Source organism: Molothrus ater, chromosome 9 (assembly GCF_012460135.2).
Source record: "Molothrus ater isolate BHLD 08-10-18 breed brown headed cowbird chromosome 9, BPBGC_Mater_1.1, whole genome shotgun sequence".
NCBI classification, from domain to species: Eukaryota; Metazoa; Chordata; class Aves; order Passeriformes; family Icteridae; genus Molothrus; species Molothrus ater.
Window position 1 is genome coordinate 23,592,928 of NC_050486.2, and position 26,322 is coordinate 23,619,249.

General features: G+C 43.8%; 1 protein-coding gene across 1 annotated transcript in view; it reads right to left on the reverse strand.

Annotated features, from left to right (window-relative positions):
* The window catches only part of LOC118689748 (BEN domain-containing protein 5), an 884,006-nt gene that overhangs the window by 55,049 nt on the left and 802,635 nt on the right, over nt 1-26,322 (reverse strand). Inside the window, exon 11 of the mRNA XM_036388182.1 lies at nt 23,032-23,194. Coding sequence (XP_036244075.1) covers nt 23,032-23,194 — 163 coding nt within the window. The remainder of the gene's footprint in view (nt 1-23,031; nt 23,195-26,322) is intronic.

Genomic DNA, 26,322 nt, shown 5'->3' on the forward strand with positions numbered 1-26,322 from the left:
TGGTCCTAGAGAGATGGATCTCCACATGGGATCCTAGAGAGCATGGGCTAAAGTATTTCTGGCTACTAGAGAATCACTACCAAGTACCTTGAAGACAAGTGCAGGCTTTTGATCTCCCTCCAAGCGCTTTAATTTTTTAAGGTTGAGAAGTGATGACAAAAAACTTTCAAAAGATTCCTTGGCTGGGAAGGAGAGGGGAGTAAATCAAAGAGCAAGGTGTACATCCTACAATTTATCGTGGCTTATTTAGGCAGCCTGGCTAAATACTCCACAGAAAGCTGCAAATTCAGCAGAAATTTTGCAAGGAGTTGGCGTAGCAAATGAGAACAGATAGTGATCAGGCTACAGAACAGCAGAGCAGAGTCACTGTTAATTAAGAGACCTAAACGATGAGGCCCAGTGAATTAGGTCAGTGAATATGCCCCTTCCTGCTCCAGTTTTAGGCTGTGCAAATGACTCCAAGCCAGGTCGTTTTCAGAGTTCCTGTGGTTGCCAGTGGGGCCGTGTAATGGACGTGAGAAACACGGCCAAGAAACACCCAACAATTTAGATCTGCTCTAGAACTGGGTCAACATACGGCAGAAGAGAATTAAAGTCAACAAATGCAAAGTAATGTTCATCACCCCACGATCCTCAGAACCCCTGCTAGGCCTAATTTATATAAATGGCTCTGAGAAGCTGACTGCAAACTGGTTAAGCCTGCTGACAACACAGAATTGGGGAAGTGGACATGGAGAGGGAAGGAGCAAGCAAGCAAAGAAATTCTACAGGGTCCTTAGCTTTGCTGGATAATTTGGACAAGGTGCAGCAAATAGCTCCTAATGTTGACAAATGCAAAAGCAATACAATTTATTTGCAAGACCTCAGGACAAAATGGGAATTGCCTCCAACTTTAGCAAGGGGAGGCTAAAATGGCTACAGCAGGAAGTCAGCAGCCTTTTTCACACAGAAGCCAGGTGGCACAGCCATATAATACATTTTTAAACTAGGAAAGAAGTCAAGGTGAAGGGAAAGAAAAAAAAAAACAACACATTCAGGTTGCCTAAAGATAACCCCCCAAATCAGCAAAATGGACCTGCATTTATTATTACATCTCTACAGAAAAGTCTTTAGCTGGCAAAAACACCTGCATAGCTGATACTCTGCAAAGCCTAAGCACAGGTAAGACCTTGCTATAAGTGAATGCAGTAACCTTTGTGTGAGCCAGATGGAAAGGAGCTACAGCTAATTCTGGGTGACTTCTGAGTTACTTCTGGCAAGTCCTGCTTAGAAATTTCACTCTTGTGTTACATGAGCAGCCCCAGAGTACAGAAATGACAATGTCCAAAACAAAAGCCAAGCCTTAGAGAGAAGTTGTTTTTGTCATTGACTCGAGATTGATCCAAATGTGTTGCAAGGAAGGCTTTTTCCAAATGATCAGGGCTTGAGAGGTGTCAGCAAATAAGGCAGTGAGAGGCCAGTTTTGAGGGAGAGCTATCACACCAGTTCTACCCCTGCCCATGCCTGCATAGCCAAGTGATCCCACTGCAGCACAGGGCAGGCTATAGGGATCAAGCCTAAATCTGAAAAAGAGGCAGAATGAACTTATTTTAAAAACAAAACTTTCCAGACTGTCCTCCATCTTCATAAAAGCAGTAGAAAGTAACCTTTTGGAGTACTATAGTTCAGACACTAAGAGCAGACTGCACAATGCTTTGGCAAATATACTACACAGCCATGGCTGACCTAGATACAGAGAAGTGATCCATGCTGTAATAGTGAAATGAGCAGCAGGAAAACCTATAGGACTACTGTAGGCTATAAAGGGGGTGAGTTCAGAAAGGAACCTAAAAGAGAGGGAATAAAAAATACAACACAGATGACATCACAAGTGCGGTAGTCAAGGAAACATGTTTCATTTTTTCCCTCAGTTCAGAGCAAGCAATCATAAAATGGACAAAAATAGGAATTCAGAGCCATTCCTATCTTCTTCCCTGAGATTATACAACTTTCAGAGACAATAAAAAGCAAGGTTTAGTCAGTGTAGACTTAGGATCTAATCTTCAAAAAGGTTTGATCTTTCAATGTTCAGCTCATAGTAATTTTGTTCCTCACTTCAATGCACATTGCATCAGCCCAGGAACAACAGAACACTATGTACATGGTGAGAACTCCTTATCAGCCCCTTTTTGGGGTATTCTATCAATCACCAACTATGTGTAACAGCATTTTATTAGCTACTCTAAGTTAAATGCTAGCAGCATTGTCAAGGTGCTGCAATTGTGCAGCTGAACTCCATTTTGAATCTTTGTATGAATGCCATCTCCTTGAGCCCAACAGCCAACAAGCCATTATGTTTCTTACCCCAGACTAAATACCTCGAGCTCACAGGACCTGCAGAATGGTACCAGTGTCCCCCTTCCACTGTCAGAGCTTTCTACTCACCGAAATTTAGAAAGCAGCTAAAATGATTTGCACAGAAATGTGTCTCACAGCTAGGGAGACTTCCAGAGAGGATGGAAACCTTTTCTCCCTAAACAATTCAATCATAAAGCAGCAAGCAAGACCACATCAGAAAAAAAAGGGAAAATAATGGATGTCAAGCATTGTATTTTGCCATTATTTAACCAATGTATCCTAACATTATCATTCCTAGGGCCACACAAACAAGTCTATCAGAGTCCCCACCTCTCCACACTATCCTGATTAAAGTAGCTCCCAGTCATTTCCAAATGTAAATTCATAAAAGATGCTTCTCATTTTGCAAATTACTCAACATTTCTTGAAGCAGTGTCACACATTTTGTCACAAGGGGAGGATGCACATTCCCTCTACTGCAGGGCATGCAGAACCTGGAAAATGCCCCCACAAAGATGTAGTCCAAGGTGGGAGGCACTGGCCATCCAGTGGCATTCCAAATCCTGGGTGTTCCTTTTACCAAGCAAGCCTTCCATATGAGGTCAAGAAAATACTGGTCAAAAAATATTGTTCCTTTTATTGCTTATACGTTTATTTCTTGCCCTCTCTTACAGAATGACCTAGTGAAAAAATACTCTTGTCTTTTATTTCCTTTTAAGCTATTGTATCATCTTACGTTTTTATGTTTGTAGAGATTCCTAACCTTTGAGTCAACACTGTAACTAACATTTAGATACTAAATTGGGAATCACAAACAGATCTGTGGCTATTAAAGATAGCCTGATGCATCCTCTGGATCAGAAAGTTCTTGATGTCCCAGTGGCAAAACCTGTGTGAACACTTCAGAATTTCCTCTGCCTTATGTCTCCCAGTTTGATTCATCTTTAGCACTATTCAGTAAAACTTTATTGCCACTAAAAGCTTTATCAAAGTGCATAGTGTTGCCTGAGGTCAGACCAGCCAAGCCTTGAGCCTCATATGAACTGTTTTGATGCATAGAAAATCTGTCTTTAACAATTCCAGCCTCTCCTAATAAACTGGCCCATCCCTAAAGAGCACCAACTTGGAAATATAATTAACCTCGATGTATTCTGCCTTGTGCAGCAAATAGCACTAGGAAGAAAGAGGGTTTTTATCTGATTCACTCTTAACTACTAAATCATCATTCCTTTTATTACGTTTTTGTGCATTTCATCCTAGTGGGACATGGAAACAAGTTTGGGTGGTTTCATTGCCTGAATTTTCTGCTGCATACCAGCTGTCTGGTGTGGCTACATTCTCTTCCCTGGAAAAGAACATTTATTTCCCATTTCTATACTGTCTCCACCACTTTCCTAGGAGGGAAAGATCTTTTCCCTAACACAATCAAAATAAATATAACAAAATATTTCTTCATCCTAAATCTAGGCATTGTAAAGCCATTTTGTGGTGATGAAGTTATACACCTCCCAGTTTAATTCAGTTTCATATCTGTTCAGTTAAGCTGAAGCTTTGCCAGAGTATATAGTGCTATAGAGAGCCCAGAGCAGGCAGGACTAGACCTTTCATGGAGGTCTTGCCCAGGGATTGCTTCCCCACATACACTGGTGATCTGGGGAGCTCCTTGCTGCCCAAAATCAAGGAAATTAAGAACTTGACAGCATTCAAAAGAGAGGATGTGGCAGAGCCAGAGCACAGAAACATTGTTTAGCCTGTGGACCAGGGTAGAACGTGGGATGAGCAGCAGGGAATGAGAAGAAGAGACCCAGCAGGTTTGAGGGAAGATGGATGAGAAGCCGCACACCTCACTCACAGCACATGGGCCTCCATGCCTTTCTCAGGTCACCCTGACAATTTGCTGCTGCAGGAGGAAGGGGAAGCCCTCACAGCCAGCTTTGCAGGCTGGGTACAATCCTGCTCCTGCTGCTTGTTGGATAACCAGGGAAAGGATGACCTTGTTTGGCGGGGAACTTTACACACGCTGCGTGCCCATGTCAGGTGCCCAAGGCAGCACAGCACCCACCACAGCAGCACCAGGCAGGTACAAACACACCCAGCCCTGGCTGGCAGTTTCAGAGAAAGGCCCTGCTTAGCTCCAGGTATGCAAGGACCAGCAGAATGTGGTCCCTGCACTCTGTGCCTTGCAGGCAGCTTGTGCTGCTCATTGCAGGGCTGTGCCAAGCACTGCATTCACTCTTCCCCCCACACTTTGTGTAGTATCTGCATTAAGGATGCCTCCTCTCGTCACACAAACTGTCTGCTCCACTGCTCAGGGCTGAGCTGGCTGGAAAAGGAGAGGCACAAGAGCTGATATCCTCAACTTGCAAAATTTCTTCCATAAAGAAGGGATTTAGTATATTTGTTATCTCAGTTTAGATGGAAAGACAAGGAGACAGCAAACACCCATGAATTCGAAGGGAATGAAGCTGCATAAAGAAAGTTGGTGAGAGGAGATTTGTCCCCAGAACCACCAGAAACATCTAATCTTCCTTCCTGCCTTGCTGAAAGAATCCTTTTATTGTTTGCCCAAATGCAGCCATCGCCAACTCTCATACCCAAAATAATTAGACTTGTGACATTTAAATGAAGGACTTTGGCAGGTGAGAAACAGCAGAAGAAAAGCACAGCAAAATGCCATTCTATGCCAGCCTTCCAGGGAACAGTGATGTGGGGCAGCCACAATCTGGCTGGGAAAAAGGCTGCAAAGGCTCAAGGTGTCTGCCTCACTCATCTCACCTATGTGTCTCTCAAGCAGAGGAGCAAAGTGCTGTCCCTGCTGGCTCCTGGTGGGCAGCAATAAAAGGAGGCACACAAAGTGATATTTCTCTCTCTCTTGCCTTGAGCAGGTGCCAGCAGAAAGCTCTGGCAGCTGCTGAGTGTTGTGCTCTGGGAATTTCTGCAGCACAGAGTGTTGGTCTCACTGCCACAGTTGGATGACACCAGACCCGTTGGTGACAATGAGCCTTACAAGGAGAAGTGAAGGTGTAAAAACAAGATGAAACCCAAGCTGTGCTCTTTTGCAGGGCAGAAAGCATTTACTGACGTCAAGAGCTGCAGCCTGTTCCATTTGAGGTGTGTGTTGTGCCCAAAATGAATTCAAGAGACCACAAATTCACCTGGAAGATCGATTTCCTGGCCTGAGAGCCAGAATATTAACTGTGCATCACTCAGCTCCAAAGCAGCCCCTCTTTTTCCATGTGTGTCACCCCTCACAGCCACCACTGCCCAAAGGCACTAGGAAGGCAATTAGCAGAGAGAGGATTAGGGAGCTGGGAAGTGTGTGGGATGAGGTGTGAGGCCAGGGAGACCAAAGGGCTCACAGGGCTGGAGTCACCTGTAACCACGAGCAGGAGCATTGTGCCAATCCCACAGCAGATGGGGTAACACCTGATTTTTATTCCCAAAGAAAGTAACAAGTGGCAAGAAAGATTGCTTTCTGCAGAAAGGAATAAAAGCAATGCTAATTAAGCACCAAGCCTTCCTCTCTGCTTTGTTGCCAGCATTGATCCAAAAGCTACAGAGGTGACTGTGGGACAGATCTCATCTTTGGTGTCACTTTGATGATTTCAGTAGAAACATAACAGGTGATGCAGGAGGAAATTAGCCAAGTAACTTCAACAAACTTGCACCAAGGTGCCAAACAGCCCCCACGTATAGTCACCACTTCATCATCCCCACCATGAAGGATGCCCTGCTCTGCTCACTGTCTCTCATCCTGACCCAGCTCTTTACACATCCCCAGTGCAGCTGACAAAGGGAGCAAACAAAATACATCCTGTGTGGCCTGTGCTTCATCCAGCTCACACAGTTAGCACTACTGTAAGTCCAGCTCAAGCTTTCCACTCCCTGGAGCAAAGGAAGAGGCAATCAGCTTGCCCAAACACAAAGATCCCAGCACCAAAGCAGATCAGGAGCAGTATGAGTGACAGACAGAGAGGTTTGGTAGAGGGGAAAGTGTTTGCTGCCTCCTTCTTCCTTCCAGCCCCCTCAACCTCCCCAAACATATTGCAAAGCCAGCACAGATTACACAGCTGGAGGATGAGGATGAGCAAGAACAGTGGCATTTGCAGAGACAGACAAGCAGCAGCCAGAGAGTGAGGAGACAGAATCCCACCAGGAGCTGGTGCTTGGCATCTCTGTTTGCCCTGCAGTGGTTTCTGAAGCCAAAAGGTGCCTGCAAACTGGCTCCCAGTGTCCCTGCACCACAGCCCAGCTCTTCCAGGGCTGTGGGGAGGTGACTGGATCCCTGCACTGCCTTCCTGCAGCACTCCCCCTCTGCAGCTCCTTGTCTGCTGATGCGCCCACTGTGGGTTTCCAGCTCCTGACAGGGTTAATTGGCAGGCCCAGCAGGGGAAATAAAATGTTTCAGCTCTGTGGTTGCTTTTTTTTGTCCTTGTTTGCTCATGAGGCTGAGGGAAAGTGCTGGCTCCTGAAGGGTTACAGAGCAAGCACAGCAGGTAGCCAGCTGCTCTAGCTCTCTACCATTTATTCCCGGCCCATATTTGTGCCCCTTCGTGCTGCTCAGGTGCATTTGGCAGACAGACACCCCTCCTGCCCAGAGCTGGGGCTACAGGGAGCAGAGGGCACAGGTCAGGACTGGGGGGATGTCTGGGGCTGCGGGGGACAAGCCAAGGGGCACAGCCCTGGGCACTAAGGGCCATTCTGCGTCCAGCAGCAGGAGCTTCTGCAGCCCTTTTTCTCCCCCTCCGAGGCTGTGCTTCAGCAGAGACAAAAGCCCCCTCCCAGCTTCTTCTCTGAAAGCACTCTCATTCCTTTTCCATTTTCATCTAAGTTTCCAATGAAGATTTATTACTCTGAGTGATTACGCTGTCAGCCAAATGAGCAGGGAATAGGAATATCCTTTCTTCTTGCATTCCAGCCACTAGTCCGTTTGGCTCTCAGCAAAAAGAGCAGATTTAGTATGATTTTAGTCCCTTTTTCTTGCAGGTATTATTTATTTTCAGGTTGACAGCATGTGGGAAAACCCATCAAGAATCAGTACCCTGGGGCATGAAGCTGGGTTGTTATTCACCTATTTAAAACCTCGAAGGAATGGGGTGGTCAGTTAAGCCTAAGTCATGTAAAACTCCAAGGCAAAGACTCCCTATCAGCACTGAAAACCAGTCAGATGTGGCAGGAGAAGCAACTAACAAAAGGCAAAGAGGGCGGTGAGGAGACAGAAATGTCAAAGCAGAAGACAGCAATAGTTCCCATCCTACACTCAGAAAACAGGAATTGTACACAGCATGACAATTGCCAAGGAGATGAAGCATGCACGCATATGCAAAGAGTCTTTACCCAAGACCTATGAGATCAAGATTTATTTTTGAGGATTGGTTTGTGGGCTTTTTGTTGATGTTGTGTTCAGGGTTTTTTCCCCCTGGGATAGGTGGAGAGTGGGACATTTTTGTTTTTAATTTTCATTTCCTTGTAACAAGAATATTCCCCTGTCATGTGAGAATGCAGCTGCAGCAATAACACCACACTATACCTGAATGACAAGGACACAAACCTAAATGTAAATAAAAAGAGTACCCAACTAGTCTGATTTTGGTGCCCACCTGTGAGAAATGCAAGTAACAAACAGATTGCATCAAAAAAACACCCCTTACGCTGGATTTCTGACATAACTGGTTAGATTATTAAAATGGTAATCAGTAAAAAGGGCAATTTCAATCAATCAACTTCATCTCCTAAGGAGAAGCCACAGGAGGGAGAGTGAAGGAGTCAGGAGATCTGGTTGTGCAGATTTAGGCAAATCACTTTGCTCTGTATGCCTGTTCCATTTTCCTTTTATCTCACTAGACTGTGTCCTAGCACTGTGTCATTGTCTAGACAACGCCATTTCTCCTGTCCTGCATTTTCATCCAAGAAAAAACTGGGAGAGGAAAGGACAGGCACTGAGACTGCAAAGCACGTTACAGAGCCACAACCAGATTCACATCCCCACATCTCAACATCCCTAGGCACCAGCAAATGGCCAGAAAACCCTCTGGTAAAAGGTTCCCTTTTTTCTTTCCTTATTTTGGTCCAACAGAGAAGGACAAGGTGCTGTTCTGTGAGCCCAAGCACAGCACCCTGCTCAGGGAGCCCAGGGCTCAGCCCTGCCGATGCTCTGCTCATGTCAGCACAACACCACTTCTGCTCTCGGTTTGCTGTGACAAAATCCAGGAAATGGCACAGAAATGCAATGTTAACAACAAAAAGCAAATAAACAAACCCTGTCAGGATGGCAGAGCTGAAAGCTGCCAACTGGGAAAGGCAGGGAGGGCAGGAGGGAGGGAGGTGGTGTGACCACCCCCAGTCACAGCAGGTATCGTGACATGGTGACATGCAGGGCAACCCCTTCACCTCAGGTCATGCACAAGGTCCCAAAAGGCCCTCAATCAAAACAGGGCTGAAGCATCCTAGCAAGGTCAGTGCAAACAAAGCTCACAGGAAAAACGCAGCATTTTCAGGGCCTGCCTATGCCAGTGAGGTTTGCCTGGTTCCCCTCGCCAGGCTGCAGATGGAGCCCTGGGATGGGGTTCCCAAAGTGCCTGAGCTGCAGAGCACACTGGGGAAATAAATGACAGAAACAATGTCCCTCTGGGTTCTTCTCTTTCTCTGCATATTATCGTGTCACTGTGCATGTCACCTTGTGATGCCGGGTTATTTATCATCACTGAAGTGCCTAGATTGGCCCCGCTAGAGAAAAATCAAAGAAAGCAGCAGGGGCTGGGGTTTGATGAGGAAGAAACAAATTCTTCCCTTCAAGAGCATGCAAACTTCTCTGCTACCCCTTGCACACCCACACACACAATCCCAGGCTGCTCCTTCCCCCTGCCAGCAGCTCCCCCTCACGCATCCCTGCTCCTCTCTCTTTTCTCTGCCCAGACTCAGTGCCTTGTTTCTATGGATTTCTGTGTCAACTCCCTGAAGGATATTCACTGGAATGGACACATTTACAGGATTGCTAACGTTCTGAAAGCAGGTGGTGCTATTATAGTCATACAAAAGCCACCTATTTTTGGTGCCTTGTGCTGTCATCCTGTTAGGCTCTGCTTTGCTCTGCCTGGTTATTGTACCAGCTTCTCAGCACCATGGCTGTGGGCTGCTCCAGTTCCAGCTCTGTCTGCAGAGGCCTGATAGAGGGGCATCTTTGTTCACTGGCTTGGAACTTCCCCACACAAAGGGAGGCCTGCAAGTTTCTCTTGCTGTCATCATTCATTTCCTTCATGAATCTTGAGAATGTATTTCAGAAAAAAAGTTCTGCTATATGTGCATATCTAATGTATGCATACACTCACAGATGTAAATTTTCCTATGCAGAGCAGCAGCCTTAAAATGAAATGTTAGAAGATGACTGTATTCACTTTATCCTTATGTCATATTTCAGGTAATCACTTTCAAAGTCATCAGGTAAATTTTGAGTATTGTCTGTGTTCTTCAGTTATGTCTGTTCATATTAACTGCTTTAATATCTCAGCTTGTATTAGCTGGAAACTCTTGGATTGTCTCATCTCATTTCCTGGCACATGGACTTACCTGTCCCTGCACTCCTGGGTTTGGTTGAAAGCACTGCAAGGTGCTGCACTTATCTGCAGCCACAGGCCATCTCTGCCTAAATTCCATCTAAGCACCCAGCACTGAGAAGTAAAGCGAGGTAAAACACAGGCACAAAGTTTAAATAAAATCACATTTTTAGCAGTCACATTTCCCGAGCCTCAGTTCTGAGACCTTACAAAACGAATGGTGAAATGATCAGCAAAAAACAATGTCAGCATATGACAGTTTAAAAGTGCATAGACCAGAGCAGGGATCACTGCAGGAAGATCCTCAGGCAGACCAAAACCACCAGGATCCCCTCTGTCCTTTTCACCTTGAAGGGAGAAGCTGGATTTTCACTTTCAGCTCGGCACTTTGCAAAACCTGGCAATCTTGACTCCAGCTCCTTTTACTCCACATAAAGGCAGTGGAGGGCAGTATAAATTGTGTGTGTGCTTCCCAAAGTGTTTCATGCCAATCCAGCTCGCGTGTGAGGGATTTGCATTCAGAGGGCTTACGGTAAGTACAGAATTATTAATACAGTGTTGTGCTCGATAGCTGAGACACTGCTTGTAAGCAGGGGAAAAAACCACCACCCTTCTGCCTTAAAGCATCTACATGGGAATCAGGCTCAGCCTTGTCTCATAGCATAAATGTCCTGACCTGCTGTTCCCTACTTTGTAACACAAATTCAGCTATAATCAATTATGGCTTGAAATGTTCCTTAAACATAGAGAAAAATCCAAAGCACATGCAAAGGCCTCTGATGGTAACTGATGTGATAAAGCAGTGCAGGAAACTCCTTTTTCTTAAGGCTAATTCTCAGTGCCTCTGCAGACAGATGCAGTTGCTGTGCTGTGCAGTGCTAACCTTGAACTGACATTAACAAGTGTATCCAAACTTTCCTTTTCCAGTCCCAGAGGATGGGGACTCCTCTGACATTCCCTTTCTCCCTCATTTCATGACCAACTCTCTCTTGGTAGTCAATAGAGGTCAAATCTAGATCCCATTGGGATTCACGGTGAAAACTGTTGCCATCAACAGGTCAGGAATAGCCAAGAGAGGATTTGTACAACAGAGAGAACATGAGCAGGAAAAGGCCACCCCAATCTCAGCCACTGCAAACCAAGATAGTTACAGATTTACAACAGAGAAGGCAGGGGAAAAAAGACAAAAGAGAATAAAATTATCCTTATTTAATCAGCTTGGATGCAAACACAATCTCCTCACAGCCCTGTGTCACAGGAAAGCTTGGACCTGGCCAGGCTGCTGCAACAGGGATGCTCCGTATCCTGCCGGAGCAGTCTGCTACCGCCGGCGTGGCAGTCCGGACACACGGGGGAAGCAAAGCGAGAAAAACCCTGCTTTGTTCCTGATTTTAGCAACCATCAGGAGCACATGCCCTGCTCTCAGCCGGCTGCCACGGGGGGACGGCACGGTCGGTGCCAGAAGAGGGCACTTGAGCTCCAGCAAGCCGGAGATGCGCGGCAGGGCTCGGGCTGGACCAGCCCCGCCTGCGCCGCGGCACCGGGGATGCGCAAAGGACCGGGATGCTGCTCCCGAGAGGGCACCGGGGATGCGCAAAGGCACCGGGATGCTGCTCCCGAGAGGGCACGGGGATGCGCAAAGGACCGGGATGCTGCTCCCGAGAGCGGCACCGGGGATGCGCGAAGGACCAGGATGCTGCTCCCAAGAGCGGCACCGAGGGCCCTCCTCACTGTTTTCCTGCCTCGGGGCTTCCTCCAGTCCCCTCGCGGGCAAAGATGGAGCTCCTGCCTCACACAGGTCCTTAACCTGGTTGTCTCCAGCTATATGGACAATGTGCCCGCTGAAATCTCTCCTTACTGGAGCTTTTTGTGGTCACTTTCCCAGACAGACCCTCTGGAGTGCAGTAACATTTACACTCCCTCCAGTCTTGCCCCCAGCAGAAGTATTTCATGAGTCCCTTTCCTTTGCTCAGCTGCCTCTTCTCATCAAACTTGCCCAAACTTAATACTCATGAGAACTCTTGTTGGTAGAAACCAAAAAAAATAAGGTCAGAAGTTTTGAGGTGAATGTGTATCAAACACACGAAATACTGCTGCCCAGCAAGGCATCCTAAACACAGAGACTGCCTGCTTTTCCCAGCTGTGTCATTTGGTTCAAAACCAGACTGCTCTCCCTACACACCTTACTCACTGAAGCACAAAACTTGCTCCCATCCCTCCAGGCACAATGTAATCAGCCATGCCTCATCTCCTTAGAAAACTCCTGACAACAAAATTTCACAGATTATGCAAAACCCTGAATTAAAGGCAAAAAAGGCCAGAGGAGATGAAGAAAAACAAACTGAATGATACAGCAAATATGGCAATTTAGGTGTTGTTTTGAAAGATTTGTTCTTTTTCAGTGGTGTTCCCTATGACAAATATGAAGCCATTTTCTTGTTTGAGATAGGTGAGCACAAAGTAATGGCTAATGTATCTGAACCAGCCCATAAACTCCCACTGCATCAATCTATACCATCTAATTCTAAGTGGCTGCCTCAGAGTGGTTAGCCCTCTGTTTGCATCCCAAAAGTTTCCAGACACATGAATAAACCAAGCACGGATAAATCGGTCTGAAGGTCTGTTTCTCAGATGGATCTGGCAGCTGCCTCGGTTTATTGGCAGCTCATTTATCATCTCAAGAAAAATATTGATGGTTCTAGAGACACAGGCCCTTTCTGTGTCCTGGCTGAAGGAAAGCTGTCCTTCTGGGCAGGCTTTGGAAAGAAAGTCAATGCAACGAAATCTGCTTGGCAGAAACGTGAGGGATGTGGCTCAAAGAAGAATCATTAAGTAAGGAAGAAGGAACACCAGGATGATAACCCTGTTGGCCCAGAAATAGCCCAGTCTCAAATCTTCACATTATTACAGCAAGAATATGAGATTGTGTGAGTGCTAACAGGCACAGTCATGGGCATCTTCTCAAGTGGAGGTATCACTGCTGCACAGGAAGAGACAAAGAGCCTGAAGCTGTGTTCTGCCAACAGAGCCAGCCACTCAGCAGACCCTGAAGAAATTCACTGAAACACAGAGATCAAAAGGCTTGAAAACAAGGGGACTGAAGGACTGGAAATTCTCTCCCCTTGGGCTGGCAGCATCATGCAGTCCTGACTCCATGTAGAGTGTTGGCTGTCCAGCTGCCTCTAGAAGGACAGTGGGAAGACAATTGGAGCCTCTAAGCCATTTCCATTCCCTATCTTGACTAAACCAGCTGCATTCCATTTGAACAGCATATTTAAGGATTTATTGAAAGCAATACTGAGATTTGTCATAAATTGGTGTGGTGGGAAGAGATCTCACTTTTCACATATCCCCCCCATATTGCTCCAGCCAAATGTCCAGAGAAGCCAGTCCAGTGTGAGCTTTGGCTACACATGACACTCCTCTGCCCTGCAGATCCTCCTTGCTGCATGAGAGGACTTGAGCAGCTAACATTCATACTGGATTTCTTGAGGGACTGGATGATGGAGAAAAGATGAATGGATTGTCCCCTGCCACTTGATCTTTTATCGCACCAGATGGCAATTGCTGGTTTAATAAGGATTGCTTAATTTCAGAAAAAGAAATAACCAGCCAGAATCATGAATGCAACCTGACTGTGGTAGCATGCTATCTGGAAGTTGCTTTGCTGAACAGGAATTCAGTTAGTTTAAGAAGTTTAGAATCACTCCTAAGTACCAGGAAAAAAACAAGAGGACAGGAGAGCAAGCGCAGTGTTAAGTGCACCAGGAACTGAACACATGATGTTTACAGTTTCTACTCTGAAACTGAAAGCTTTATTCTTCATTTGGTTCTTATACCTGCTGCTCATGTGACCAGAGTGCCATTTATCCTGAATGCAAATAAAAATCACACAACAAATACCACTGGAGTCACTGGAGTTGATTCTCCATTACTTGGCAACTCAAACAGTTGTGTATAAGAAAAAATGTAAGATGACAAACCAACTCTAGACATGGTTACCTGATCTGGTAATATTTTTCTGCTTATGATGTAGAGGGTAAGTATGCAGCAAATAACTAAGTAAGCTGTGAAATTTCAAATGTGAAATACAGGTGGTTGATGGTCAATGCTGCTCCCAGGCTAACAGGTAGGAATCACAAAATAAAGCTTCCTGGTGGTAGGCTTAAAACAAACAAGTCATTAGTAAGCTATGGAAATCCATAACAAGGAAAGTTGTGGATGCTAAAAATGTATACAGGTTCATGGGAGACACATCCACTGACTGTTATCTCAGATATAATCAACATGTGGGTTTTGGTCTTTTCTCCCAAGTAACGAGTGATAGGACTAGAGAAAATGTCCTCAAGTGGTGCCAGGGGAGGTTTAGGTTGGACATTAGCAAACATTTCTTCACAGGAAGGGTTGTAAGGCCCTGGAACATGCTGCACAGGGAAGTGATGGAGTCACTATACCTGGAAGGATTCAAAGGACCCATGGATGTGGCACCTGGAGACATGGTTTAGTGGTGGGCTTGGCAGTGTTGGGTTACTGGTTGGACTTGATGATCTTAGAGGTCTGTCCCAACCTAAATGATTTCATGAATCCAATAACTCTGGCTCTGGGATCCCAATCCACTAATTGCTGGAAACCAGAGAATACTGGGAAAATAGTTACATGCTTATTCTGGTTTTAAATTCTTCTCAGGCACCTTATTTTGACCTCTGTCAGTCAAGACACTGAAGAGGACTGGTTTTGATCTGAGCTGATTTGGCTGTTGTCTTCTTAAGAGATGAGACATGAGGGAATCAGACCCACCCTTGCTCTTATCAAAACACAAAGGTTTCTGAGCACTAGATCAAAGCTGCAGGTTATCTTTAGTTTCTGCCTGAGACATGTTCAGGCTTTGTTTTTCTGAACTGTGGACAAAGTTTCCCCTCTAGATGACAAGAAACACAGCTGGCTTAGAGTGGGCCTGTACCGGCCTCGGCTTGGATGGGTATTCTCATCACCTGTGAACTGAACCCCGACAGGTTTCTGGCCTTTTTCAGCAGAGGATTGATGGGGAGGGTGCAATCTGCTTTCCAGAATGCCACAAGATATCCTTTGTTAGGGTTTTCACAGGGGTTAGGGGTTAAAGTGTAGAGAGAAAAGGAAAGTGAAGTCTCCACTCACCATGGGCATGCTCAGAAAGAAAAGGAGATGTTGGATCTGTTTCCTGTGACTTTCATGCCTACTGTCCTCCTCTGGTTTCTAACAATAGACATGCAGCTGTCCCCACTGGAGAGATTAATTGTGGTCTCTCTGCTCATTCAGCCAGCTATTTTTCATGAAACTCATAGGAATGTAATATCTCTGAGACCTTCATCACTGTCAAATTCAGTTGCAATTGGTCAAGCAGCTGAGAAAGACACACAGACAGAAAGACACTTGTTTCTTCACAGTTTCCTAAAAATCATCTCTGATATTCTTTCAGAATGTTGGTATTTGAGACTAAAGAAGTAGTTGTCATGAAAAAGCTTCTGCTCCTGCCCTAGAATTCCCTTTAATCAACAGTAACCAAGCTGATAGTAGCAAAATATGAAAGCAAGAAGGAGTAGTTTGGGTGAAAGGCAGTAAAAAGTGAACAAAACCACCAGATTGGGAGTGTCTGATTAGTGAAACACCTCTTGGAAAAAGCCCCATGGGTTGACAGAAGGGCCTGGGGTAGAGCTAATGACCTAAATGCCAACGAGATGGTGAGAACACAGACAGGACAGGCACAGGGGAGAAAACTCAGCCAGATTTGAAGAGACACAGAGAAGAGGAAAAAGAACAGAAATATGGAGACACACAAACACCACCACAGGCTAGCAGAAAAGGAGAGACCTCTCCCAGAGACACTGCAATTTGGCTGTTTATTGCTTTCTGAAAAACAGCTTGTTCTGAATGGCTTTTTTCCCTCTTCAATCCCAATGACATTTGGGAAAGCTTCAAAGCACAGCACTGGCTAAAGCCCTTTCCTAACCTAAGTCTCCAACTCACAGACACTAATAATAACCACTCCCCTCAGACATTTCCAACAAATTGTTAATATATTTTAAGCCCTGCTCTCCATTGCCTTTCAGATTAGCCTTGCCCTTTCCTTTGCACTTAAGTTTAGCAAGTGTTACTAATAGGAATTTAACATTTACCAAAGAATTATTTTAACTACGGATCTAATAGCATTTGTATGGTGTTCTGAGCACCCAAGAGCCTCATATCAGTTCTATATGCTTAGTTTTGTCTAAGTTGCTTCTAAAAAAAAGGAAAAATACATGTTTAAGGAAAAGAAAGTTCATAACAGAGGCATTCAAATCCAGGAAAGCCAGTTCCAAGAAGGATAGCAGCAGTGTCTGGAAAGAGCTTTCCCTTCTTTATATTATCCACAAACCTGCAATCACTCATGTGATCAACTTCACCTTCCAACCTTTCAGCAAAAGCTTAACTTGTGCTTGGTCTAAGTTATTTTTTCCTGTGTACAAAAGAAATACTAATAGAAAAAAATTATGATTATTATTATGGTTATTATTATAATATTGTTATTGATCCATATTATTAGCTGGCAAATTTTATGGGGTTTTAAAAACGTACTACCATCAAAACCTTTTTGAACTAGAGAGTTTTGTGCTTGCAGACCAAGAATCATTGAGAGCTTGAGTGGAAAGCACCAGTGAGGCTTACAGTCAGCAAAACCTCAATGAGAGCTTGGCACCAGCAGCACTGAGTGTCTCAGCAGGGACCCCAAGGGCTGCACTGGATGATACCATTTTTAGAGCTGGGCATATGAGGGTCAGTCTTCCCCTGCCACTGGATACAGCCCTACCTGGGCTGGGGAGCACATCCTGAGCCAGCCCTGAGTTGAGGACAGCTGCTGGGATGCAGAGGTGGTATTTGCACATGTGTCTCTAAGATGCTCAGCTGTCCGCAAGGTCCCAGTTGCTGAATACAGTTATAAATATTGGTGGTTCTCAAATCAACCTGTCCAAATTCCCTAGTCCAGGCTCACAGCTACTCAAGTCTTCCTGCTCTTCAAAGAAGGCAAACTCCTGTATTCGTGTTTAAAACTGACTTGAGGGCATTTCTGTAAGTCTGAATATGCATCCTGCTTTCATTCTCATCCCACAGCCACCATCTGTTCTCTCCCCTGTACCTTGGTATCCCTGGGAAAGAAATATGCATACACAAGAGGAAAGAAAAGATAACTGGAATGATATGGTTAAATTGAATCATTTTGAAGATGTCTTCCAAGACTGATAGTCTACATTTAAGCAAAAAAAAAAAATCCTTTAAAATAAAAAAGCACCTTTGTACACTTTCTACTTTTATAGCATCTTTCATCTGAGGCTATCAAAGCACTTTGAGGTACAGATCCTAAGAAATCCATTACAAAAATTATGCATATTCCTAAGTTGACTGTAGTCACTTCCCTAAATTTCCATTTCTCTACTGACACTCCCAGACAGACTGATGCAGTCAGTGCTACAGGCAACCAGATGAACAAATCTACATTAATATAAACTCTCCCCCACAAACAGCCTCCCCTACAGAAGTGTTTTTGTGCAGCATTGTCCACTCCATTGAGCCCTTTGAGGTGTGCATACTGCAGCATCTTGTACTGCCTTGTACTTTCACTCCACTGCACTTCATTAAACAGACTTTCACTGTTTCTTAATTTTCTTTGAGCAGGTTCCACTGTATATACCCAATATGAACAAACACACAGATTCCTTCTGGGTATGAGCCAACAGCTGCAACCCTGAAAAATATCAGCTTCTTATATCATTAACTGAGTTTCCATGGTGCCCTGGGGCAGAGATATTGATGCTTGACAGCATTATCACTATAAAGTAACTTTACAACTCTATAATTTAACTCTATGCTTCCAGTAATATTAAGAGCATTTGAAATTGTGGCTGTAAACCTTGACACTTTCACACAGACTGGAGAGCTGAAAAGAGGATTTTGTTTCCTCTCCTCCAAACCAGCCCTAAACATGGTACTGAGAAACAAACAAGACATGCAAGGAGGTCACTCAGAAAAATCTGCAGGATTAGGATTAATGCCATGTTTTGCAACACACAGAAAGGAGCCTGTTTCTAGGGCCTCAGCAAAAGAAGTAGACCTCTGGATTCCTTTCCCTGAATATGTGCCTGATTTACTTTGAAATCATCTTGGCAAGAACCTCTAACTGAAGTTCAAACCTAAGCCACGCTGGATAACCTCTGCAGAGCTCCCTCAGCTTTATCAGCACAGCTTTTCATACCTCATTGGCTTCTGCTAGTAATGTTGCCTTTACTGGCTGGGAATGAACCTGCAAGGGCCATAATCTGTCTCATAAGGATCTTCTCTTAAGGATATCACTAACAGAGATAGGAGGATCAGGACAGGCAGTTGCCAAAAAAAGAAATGTAAAAAAGCCCAAAATAACCAAGTACATTTGCCCTAGGGGACTGGCAGGTACATGAAGCTCTAAAAGTTATAGATGCTTTTACTGGAATTGTAGTTTGCATACAGATTCCTTTTCCCCAGGACAGGCATTTACTGAGATCCAAGTGCTCTTTAAAAGAAATCTGGATGTAACAAATGACTGTTTCCTCTGGGGATTTAACTTCTCATGTTCCCAGTCAAGCAGCAGGCAGATATTTTGCTTGAAGTTAAGAATAAGAATGAACCCAGTGGTCTCTGTGTCAAGAGTCCAGGATGTGAGCTCCTGTTAGGTGTTTGAAGAGATTCTAGTCAATCCAAGCCTTCATTTTATGGCTGTAACCACATAAATACATCTTTATGCCCACAAACAAGAGAGAGTTCAGCAGTGCACTTTGGATGGGGTCCTTCTCCACCTGGAGGAAGCTTGCAATTAAGATAAAAATACACAAAAAAAGCTATGGACATGCTGACAATTGTGATGCCCACCCATCTCGATGATCATTCTCCCCTACAGCTATGGTCATACCAGTTCCTGACAGTTCTTCATCATTCCTGCCTTCCTGCCTCATGGCTGGGCTGTGGAAGAGTAAAATCCTTTTATTCTCTGTTATGGACTGCCTCCTTTGCAGCAAGCATCCAGTTCAAACACTCTAAACAATGAACCAAATAGATTTTGGAGCTGTTGATGTGAGAGTCCTTTGCTGGCTGCTCTCAGGTCAGGCTGCCATGGCTGCTCTTCAGAGCCATAGTGGGATACTGGAGAGCACCAGTTCTGGGTGTGCTGTCAGAGCAGGGCTCAGCCCTGCAGCTGGGCATTCCTCCTGCCTCCCCCTCTTTATCCCTTGTTCCCTGCCCAGCTCTGAGGCTGGTGAGAATCGAGACAGCTCAGCAGCTCAGCTGCTGCCTGTGAGTGCTGCAGAGCAGTTTACAAGCTTCATGTCATAAGCCCTGTAAATGCCTAGTAAAACATGGAATTTAATGGAAGCATATCAGCTCATTTTAAAGCTCCTTCACCTGGTGCTGAGCTAACTGTTGTTGTGCTGCCTTTTTTAATCAGTTACCACCAAATGTGTGCATGTGTGAGAAGGGTTTTAAACGTTTCTCTGTCCACTTCCAGGAGAGTAACAGACAAGCCTACAATCCTCTTATTATGCCTTTGAAACAGAGTCCATTCACTGTTATCTGCAGCAAGTGTTATCGTGGGGTTTTCTGCAGAGCTTACAGAAAGGGATACAGAACATGTCCCTAATGTTTCTCACACTCCAGGTATGTATCTGTTAGACACAGACCTAGCAGGCACAGACACAGCTCTGCAGCAATGTCTAAGTGCTTTGTTTGCTGGGTGAAAATGCAAGAGGAGCTCCAGCAGTAGCCATTAGGGATACCATGCCAATCAAGGCCTGAGACATTGATGCAGTCATGTTAATTCTGTGTGTTAGAAAAGGCCAGAAACTCAACACTCTGCATGATGTTATCCCACCAGATATGCCCTAAACATAAACACCCTGCACAGGCTGGAGGAAGACCCTTCCCTCCTGGATTTCATTTAAACATTGCAGCCTCAGTAGCCAATTTGTTTTTAGATCATTCCAGATGTCATCCTCTAAATTCTGGACCAATTCATTTAGAACATTCAGACATACTAACTGGAGTAATTTGAAACTGATTTCCACTTCTAATGATACCTTCCCATTCTTTTTTTCTTACTTATCTTATTGAAAAAAGTTACTGTCCACACTAATGGTAAGAATTCAAACACTTAGACTGAAAGTCTGTCTTCCATTTTCATGCATGTAAGGTATCCACTTATCTCAAAAATTACAAAGTATATTTCAGTCAGTCACACAAATCTGAAAAAAAAATGGATAATCTCACCTAATGTTAAAACATATCTATTACTGTCACATGGAGGTTTGTATGGATCACAGACTTAGCATGTAAAACCTGGAGAACACAAAGAGATAAAAACCCACCAACACACCTAATCCACTTATATAATGGCATGAAAGGGAGCAGTACTGTGATCTTATTTGCCACAAATGCTGTAAAGAAAAGAAGCTGACAGCTATCATTACTTGTCACCAGTGCAAACACAAGTATATTCAGAGTTTGTTCAGTTTTTCTACCTGTCAACAGGAACAACATCAGGTTAAATTAATATTTTGCAGAATCTGAAGATCCTAATTGGTTTTGTTCTCTAAAAGGAGCCAGTATGGCTAGTTCTGATGTGTGATCCACTTTGTAGTCTCTTTTCATGGTCATGGGTGACCTGAATTTGAGGCTGACTCTCAGTCTGCACTTCTTAATCCAACAGTAGAAGCTGTGAACAATCCTAGCCTCCTGATCCTGTTTCCATTGAAAGGAAAGGGAAATGGGAAAAGGGAAAGAGAAGGGGAAAAAGGGAAAGGGAAAAAGGGAAGGGAAAGGAAAAAAGACTCACACAACCAAATAACGTCACAGTGGGATGAACAAAGTTCTAATACATCTTTAAAGGCAGATTTCCAGAATATTTGCACTATCAATTCAGTTCTTGGGCTCGCTGTATTTTCTTCCTTTATTTGCTTGAGGTGCTGCCTGCATGTGAGTAGATAGTTAATAGAAGCAGCCCTGTCCTTGGAGGCCAATATGAGCTGACTGCCTGTGTCTTTGGTTCAGGTCCATTAAAAAATCCGAGCATTAATTAATCACTGACTTGCAAATAGCCCATTCCAGGCTAAATTGGAATGTTCTGCAATTGTTTTACTTTCAGTCACAGGCACTTCAGTGATGTGAAACTTCCTCCCCTGCCAGGACAGGATGTGCATAAATCCAGTGGCTACTCCTGTGTTGGATCAGACCAGTCTAGAGACCATTCCAAGCAGCTCCATTGCTTCCACTAACTAGAAAACTGCACACGTGAGGAAAAGACCTCACAGGCAGTACTCTGGAAAGAATTCTTACATTGAAAAGGAAATAATAAAACCTTCCAGGGCAAAATGCCAGTGGAGCATACTCCATGGGCAAAGAGCCTCCCTCTGCTTGCTGTCTGCCAGGCCAACCAAAACCTGCTTCTCCTCCTTTTCCACTCAGCTGAGTGAAACCCCAACTGCAGAAACAAAGCTGCTGCTTGAGCTTTCCCTGTGCCAGCTCCAAGAAGGTTCTCTGCTCTGGATCCTGTTTTCTGTGCCCCAGCTGCTGATGGAATGAACAGGGAATGGAACAGGGAATGGAGCACCTCTGCCTGCAGCAGGCAAGGCAAGCCAAGCAAATGGAGGTGTTGGACCCCACAGGTGAAACTTCTGCCATGTGAAGCACAGACCAGAAATCTTTACAGAAAAGGAGACTGAGCCAGTCTGATCTACTGGTCATGAAGGAAAACATTTCCAAGGGAATCATGATCTCGTGTGTATAAGGGCTCTTTCCATTCCTCACTGTAAAAACTGTTCTTAATAAATAAGGAAGAGAAATAAGTAGTTTTCAGCATGAGCAGAAAGTGAGGAAGAAAATTAAAGGTAAAACTAAGGCATGGGTTCTTGAAACACCAAAATACCAACTTAAGAAAATAAATACCTAAACCTAAGAGTAACAACATTTTCTTCCACAGTGGCAAGATATACTACATTTGTGCATGTTGCAAGGAGCTTTTCCATCAGTTAACTTTACTGGGCAAAAAAGAGCTTCTATTCCAAATGCTCAAGTCTGGTAAATCACTTTTAATATATTCATCTCCCTCCTTCCCCCAAATTTCACTTTCAGTGGAGAAGTCAAACCAGAAAAGCCCAAATGACAAACAATTCCTTTCCCTGCTCCCTGTTTCTTGCTCTTATTCCCACACTGAGAGCCCATATACATGGATGGTGAAGAATTATATCTCATATGAAAATTTCTCCCTTGCTATCCCCAACTTCCAAAATGCAGTGGAGAGGTAAATAGGCAATCACAGCTAATCTCTCTCCCTCTGCAGTGTTTCTAAACCTGTGAAAATTTCAAAAGCTGCCATGATAGAATGACAAAATGAAATAACACACCCAGCGCTGAAGTATGGGCACTGGCTGTTTGATTGAGCATGGTGACAAAAAGAAAAAGAAAAACATAAAAGCAGATCATAAGACCAGTCAGAACAATTCCACAAATTGCTGATACATTGAGATAGCCAGATGGATATGTGTTTTTTGAGGAATGAGACACCACTTCTATTTGAGCACTCAAAAAGGCCAACAACTTTGATGGTTTTGTTTTCACAATTTGACTTCTATTTCTTTGTCAACTGGCATTGAAGATTTGTCCTTGAGGCAGCTGCAGAACCTAATGGATCCTTTTGGCTGCAGTTCAAAGGCAGAGAAGATATTTTACTCGGTACCAAAGATGCATTCTCAACTTGCTATTAAAACAATAACACAAACACAGGGCTAATGAGGGAATAAGGAGAGAAATGAAGAAAGAAATGGAAGGCTGTGGAAGGGAATGGATCACAGACTCTCCAGGACTAGCTCCTATAACAAGTGTGTGAGACAATCTCCTACAAGAGGGAAATGGCTTATTTGATCTAATGTCTTTCTCTTCTTGAATTTCCACAGTATGGAGAATCAATATGAGGGAAATTAAAGCATCAGGAGCAGACTCACATTTCCACTTGTGTGTGTTTCTATCTCAGCAAACTCTTATGGAGACAGAAGTATTTACCTTAAGTGCCTGGTTCACGTGTGCTGCCAGAGGATGGATTTCAAAAGGATACAGGCTTCCTCAGTGTAGGGCACAGCAGGAGCAGCTCCACCCAGGATGTAGCTGTAGAAGGAGACCTCCAGGGTGTAGCAGTAGGATGTGTCATTTAGGAGCCCGCCAAGGAAGCGCCGGCCTGTCCCAGCTTTCACAGCGTCCCTGTTGAACGACGTGCTGGACTGCAGGAGCAAGAACACAGGGACACCAGGAGAGCTCAGGAGTGCAGCAAGGGAAGGAGTGTCTGAGAGGATAGAGCAGCTTCACTCACACTGCCAGATCTCATTTGCACTCTATAGACTGCTCTGGGTTTTGATCATGGCCTGGAGGGGAAGCACGATTCTGGCACATGGGCTATAAATGATGCCTGGCAGACCCTCACAAAATTCATCTGGGCTCACCATTAATATCAGCTTTTCCTTTTCCCTCTCAGATAACACAAAGCAAGGCTGTCATATGCAGGAGTTGAAAGTGAGCCTTCCAGATCCCCCTTGCTCAGGAGTTAAGCTGCACCATTACCTGGATATTGGATTCCTTTGTCTCCACTGCATTCCCCTGTATCATCACCATTCCCCCCACCCCTTCACCTGGGCTCTTAATCAAAGCAGAAATACAGTGGCATTTATGTTTTGGTGAAACTTTCTCACCTAGGACATTTGACTCGTTCTTAAATTAGGTCATAGAAATTTCCACTTCACTAACTTAAATGTTAAAGGGGTGTTGCTCTCTGGGTGGAAAAATCTACCTCACTATTCTACAGCACTGGCAGCACAGTATAAAAGGCAGTATTTTGTGGTATTACTGAAGATCTGGCTTTAAGAACCCTACAGCTTTATGACTATTCATTTGAGGGGTGGAGGGGAGGACTACAAGCATTTCCATAAATGAGTTTTAGCTCTCCTTTGAAGGCATGACATCTGGAGACTAAAGGGCAGCTCATCTTCAGGTTGATTGAAGTCTCAGTGCTTGTTCCTACCAACTAGACAGAAAAATGGATTCTGATTTCATTTTGATTTTCAGACTCTATTCAGAAACCTCATAACCATTAGACTGAGCCAATCTGGGCTCAGCACAAGCTAGTGACAACCACAAAAAAACGATCCAGCTTGGATCTGTTGCATAAAAGGTCATTACATCTCCCGCTGGAAGAATTTTATGTTGCCAGTGAAACACAAAGAACCCTTAACACAGCTCAATGTTCAGTCATTGTGCCCATGGTGAATTCTTTGAGCTGTCCAGTGTCCTCCTATGAAGCCTTAGGGCTGCTACCTTTTCTAGCCAACACAATGTGAATATTTATGAAATCCTTTTCTCACCAAAACTGGGGAAAATAAAATTTCCTTTGTATTTAAGAAATGGGATGCAATGGTTCAAAGTACTGAACGTCTCTAGACTGAGAAAATCAGGTTAATACTGAAATGAGCAACAATTCTTGATAAATACTGTATAGCAGGAGATATAAAAAAAAGCAGAAATACCTGTGGGTTTATTAACATTCTGAATGTCTTGAAGTCTCTCTCATGTTGTTAAAAGGAAGGTTTTCCAGTTTAATTAGAATAAAATGGAATTGGGTTTCTTATTAGCATTATATATAGATGTTTCCAAATGCAACTTGTTGTCTTTTTGGTAACATAATATTTAACTTTGTGGTAATTTGTACACAGAACGCATTCTCCTATGTAGATATCATATAATTTCTGCCAAATTACATAGCAAAAGCCTGCAGGATATTCTGAATACCTGTGGGAGAGGGAGTAAAGCACTCATAAAGAATGCTGGGAAAATTAACTGTTAATTTGATATATGGGGTAAAATACTTAAAGAGGTCTACAAGAGGGAATGTTCTCTGGCTCCCTGCAAAATAAACCTTCAAAAGGCTACTGAGATCCTGAGACAGAGGGAAGCTTTAGCCTCAGTTAAATTTCAGAAACAGAGGAAGATGATCATGCTCAGGGCATTTCTTCCTGAGCCAAGTGAGCACCAACTTCAGGGGAAGGTCCTTCATGTTCAAACAAATGCCTGCAGTGGAACTTTTAATGCATGAGAGCATCAGCTGCTGATGGAAACAAAGGAACAGGAAAACAAATCGCTCAGGACAGGATATTGGGCTTTGTGTGCAAAAGCATCACTCACAAAGGGACTAAGCTAGTTCTGAGGCTGTATTTGGCACAGGAAAAACAAGGAAAATGTGGGAGGAGGTGACTCAGGGAAGACATTAGGGATAGAAGTACTTCAGTGAGTAGGAGACTTAGTTACTGATATGGAACATTTGAGAAGATTATGGAATCTCATCAACTATGTTGAAAACAAATTGTACAAGTATCTGCTGAGTACAGTTGGTGGTTTTGGGATACAGTTTGCACATGAAATCCTTCTCCTATTTCCCATTATCTTAATTAGGCTAAAAGAAAGTTATGAGTAGAATTCCTAATAGATGATTCTTGAGATGAATCTTACATAATATTTTCATCACAGTTCTTGGCACGGTAAAGGAGGAGCATGCCAACAAAATTTGCTGATGACACACTGTGGAATGAATCATCATTATGGAGGAGGTTCTGAATATCATACAAATAAAAAAGCAGTGGGATGACTTTGAGGGCCAGAGTGATTGTAGTCAGATGAAACTCAGCCACACAAGTGCCTGGTCATGCACTAAAGCATAATAAAAAAAAAAATCTGCAATAGGCTAAAACCTTGTCAGCTGGAAATATATGAAGATAGAGTCTGATGTGTTACTTCATTGAAGTAGTTTTCGCTTTCTAGCAGAAGTTGAATCTAGTTATTGGCAAAATTATATTTGCTGTGTTTCAAAAGTGAAGCATAAGTAGTTTAAACATTATCAAGACAATTACATAAATGGTAAAAAACAAACAAACAAAAAAACCCACCAAAATTAGCAACTTTTCAGAGTTTGAATTTTTATAATGCTATTTCACGGAGCTTAGGGATTTGGGTTTTATTTTGGGAGGGTGGGGGGCTGTGTTACCTTTTTTTTTTTCTGTTTGTGAGTGTTTGTTTAAAAGAAGAGTTTCAGTTTCAGCTGTACAAAAGTACTTGAAATAGCAAAGGCATTAATAAAAAAATCCTCTGTTATTTCTTTGCAAAGTGGTACTGAATTTCCAGGAATAAAAACTGATCCTTCATTTAGGTACCCAAATGTAGATTTTTCAGGTTATAATTGTCCTCATTTTGAAAAAAAAAACCAAAATCTGATGGCATAGGCCAGCTTGGGTAAAAGATAAAACCTCTCATTTGACTCAAGAAGGTTGGGGTAGAACATGACAAATGCATGTTTTGAAACAGCAGC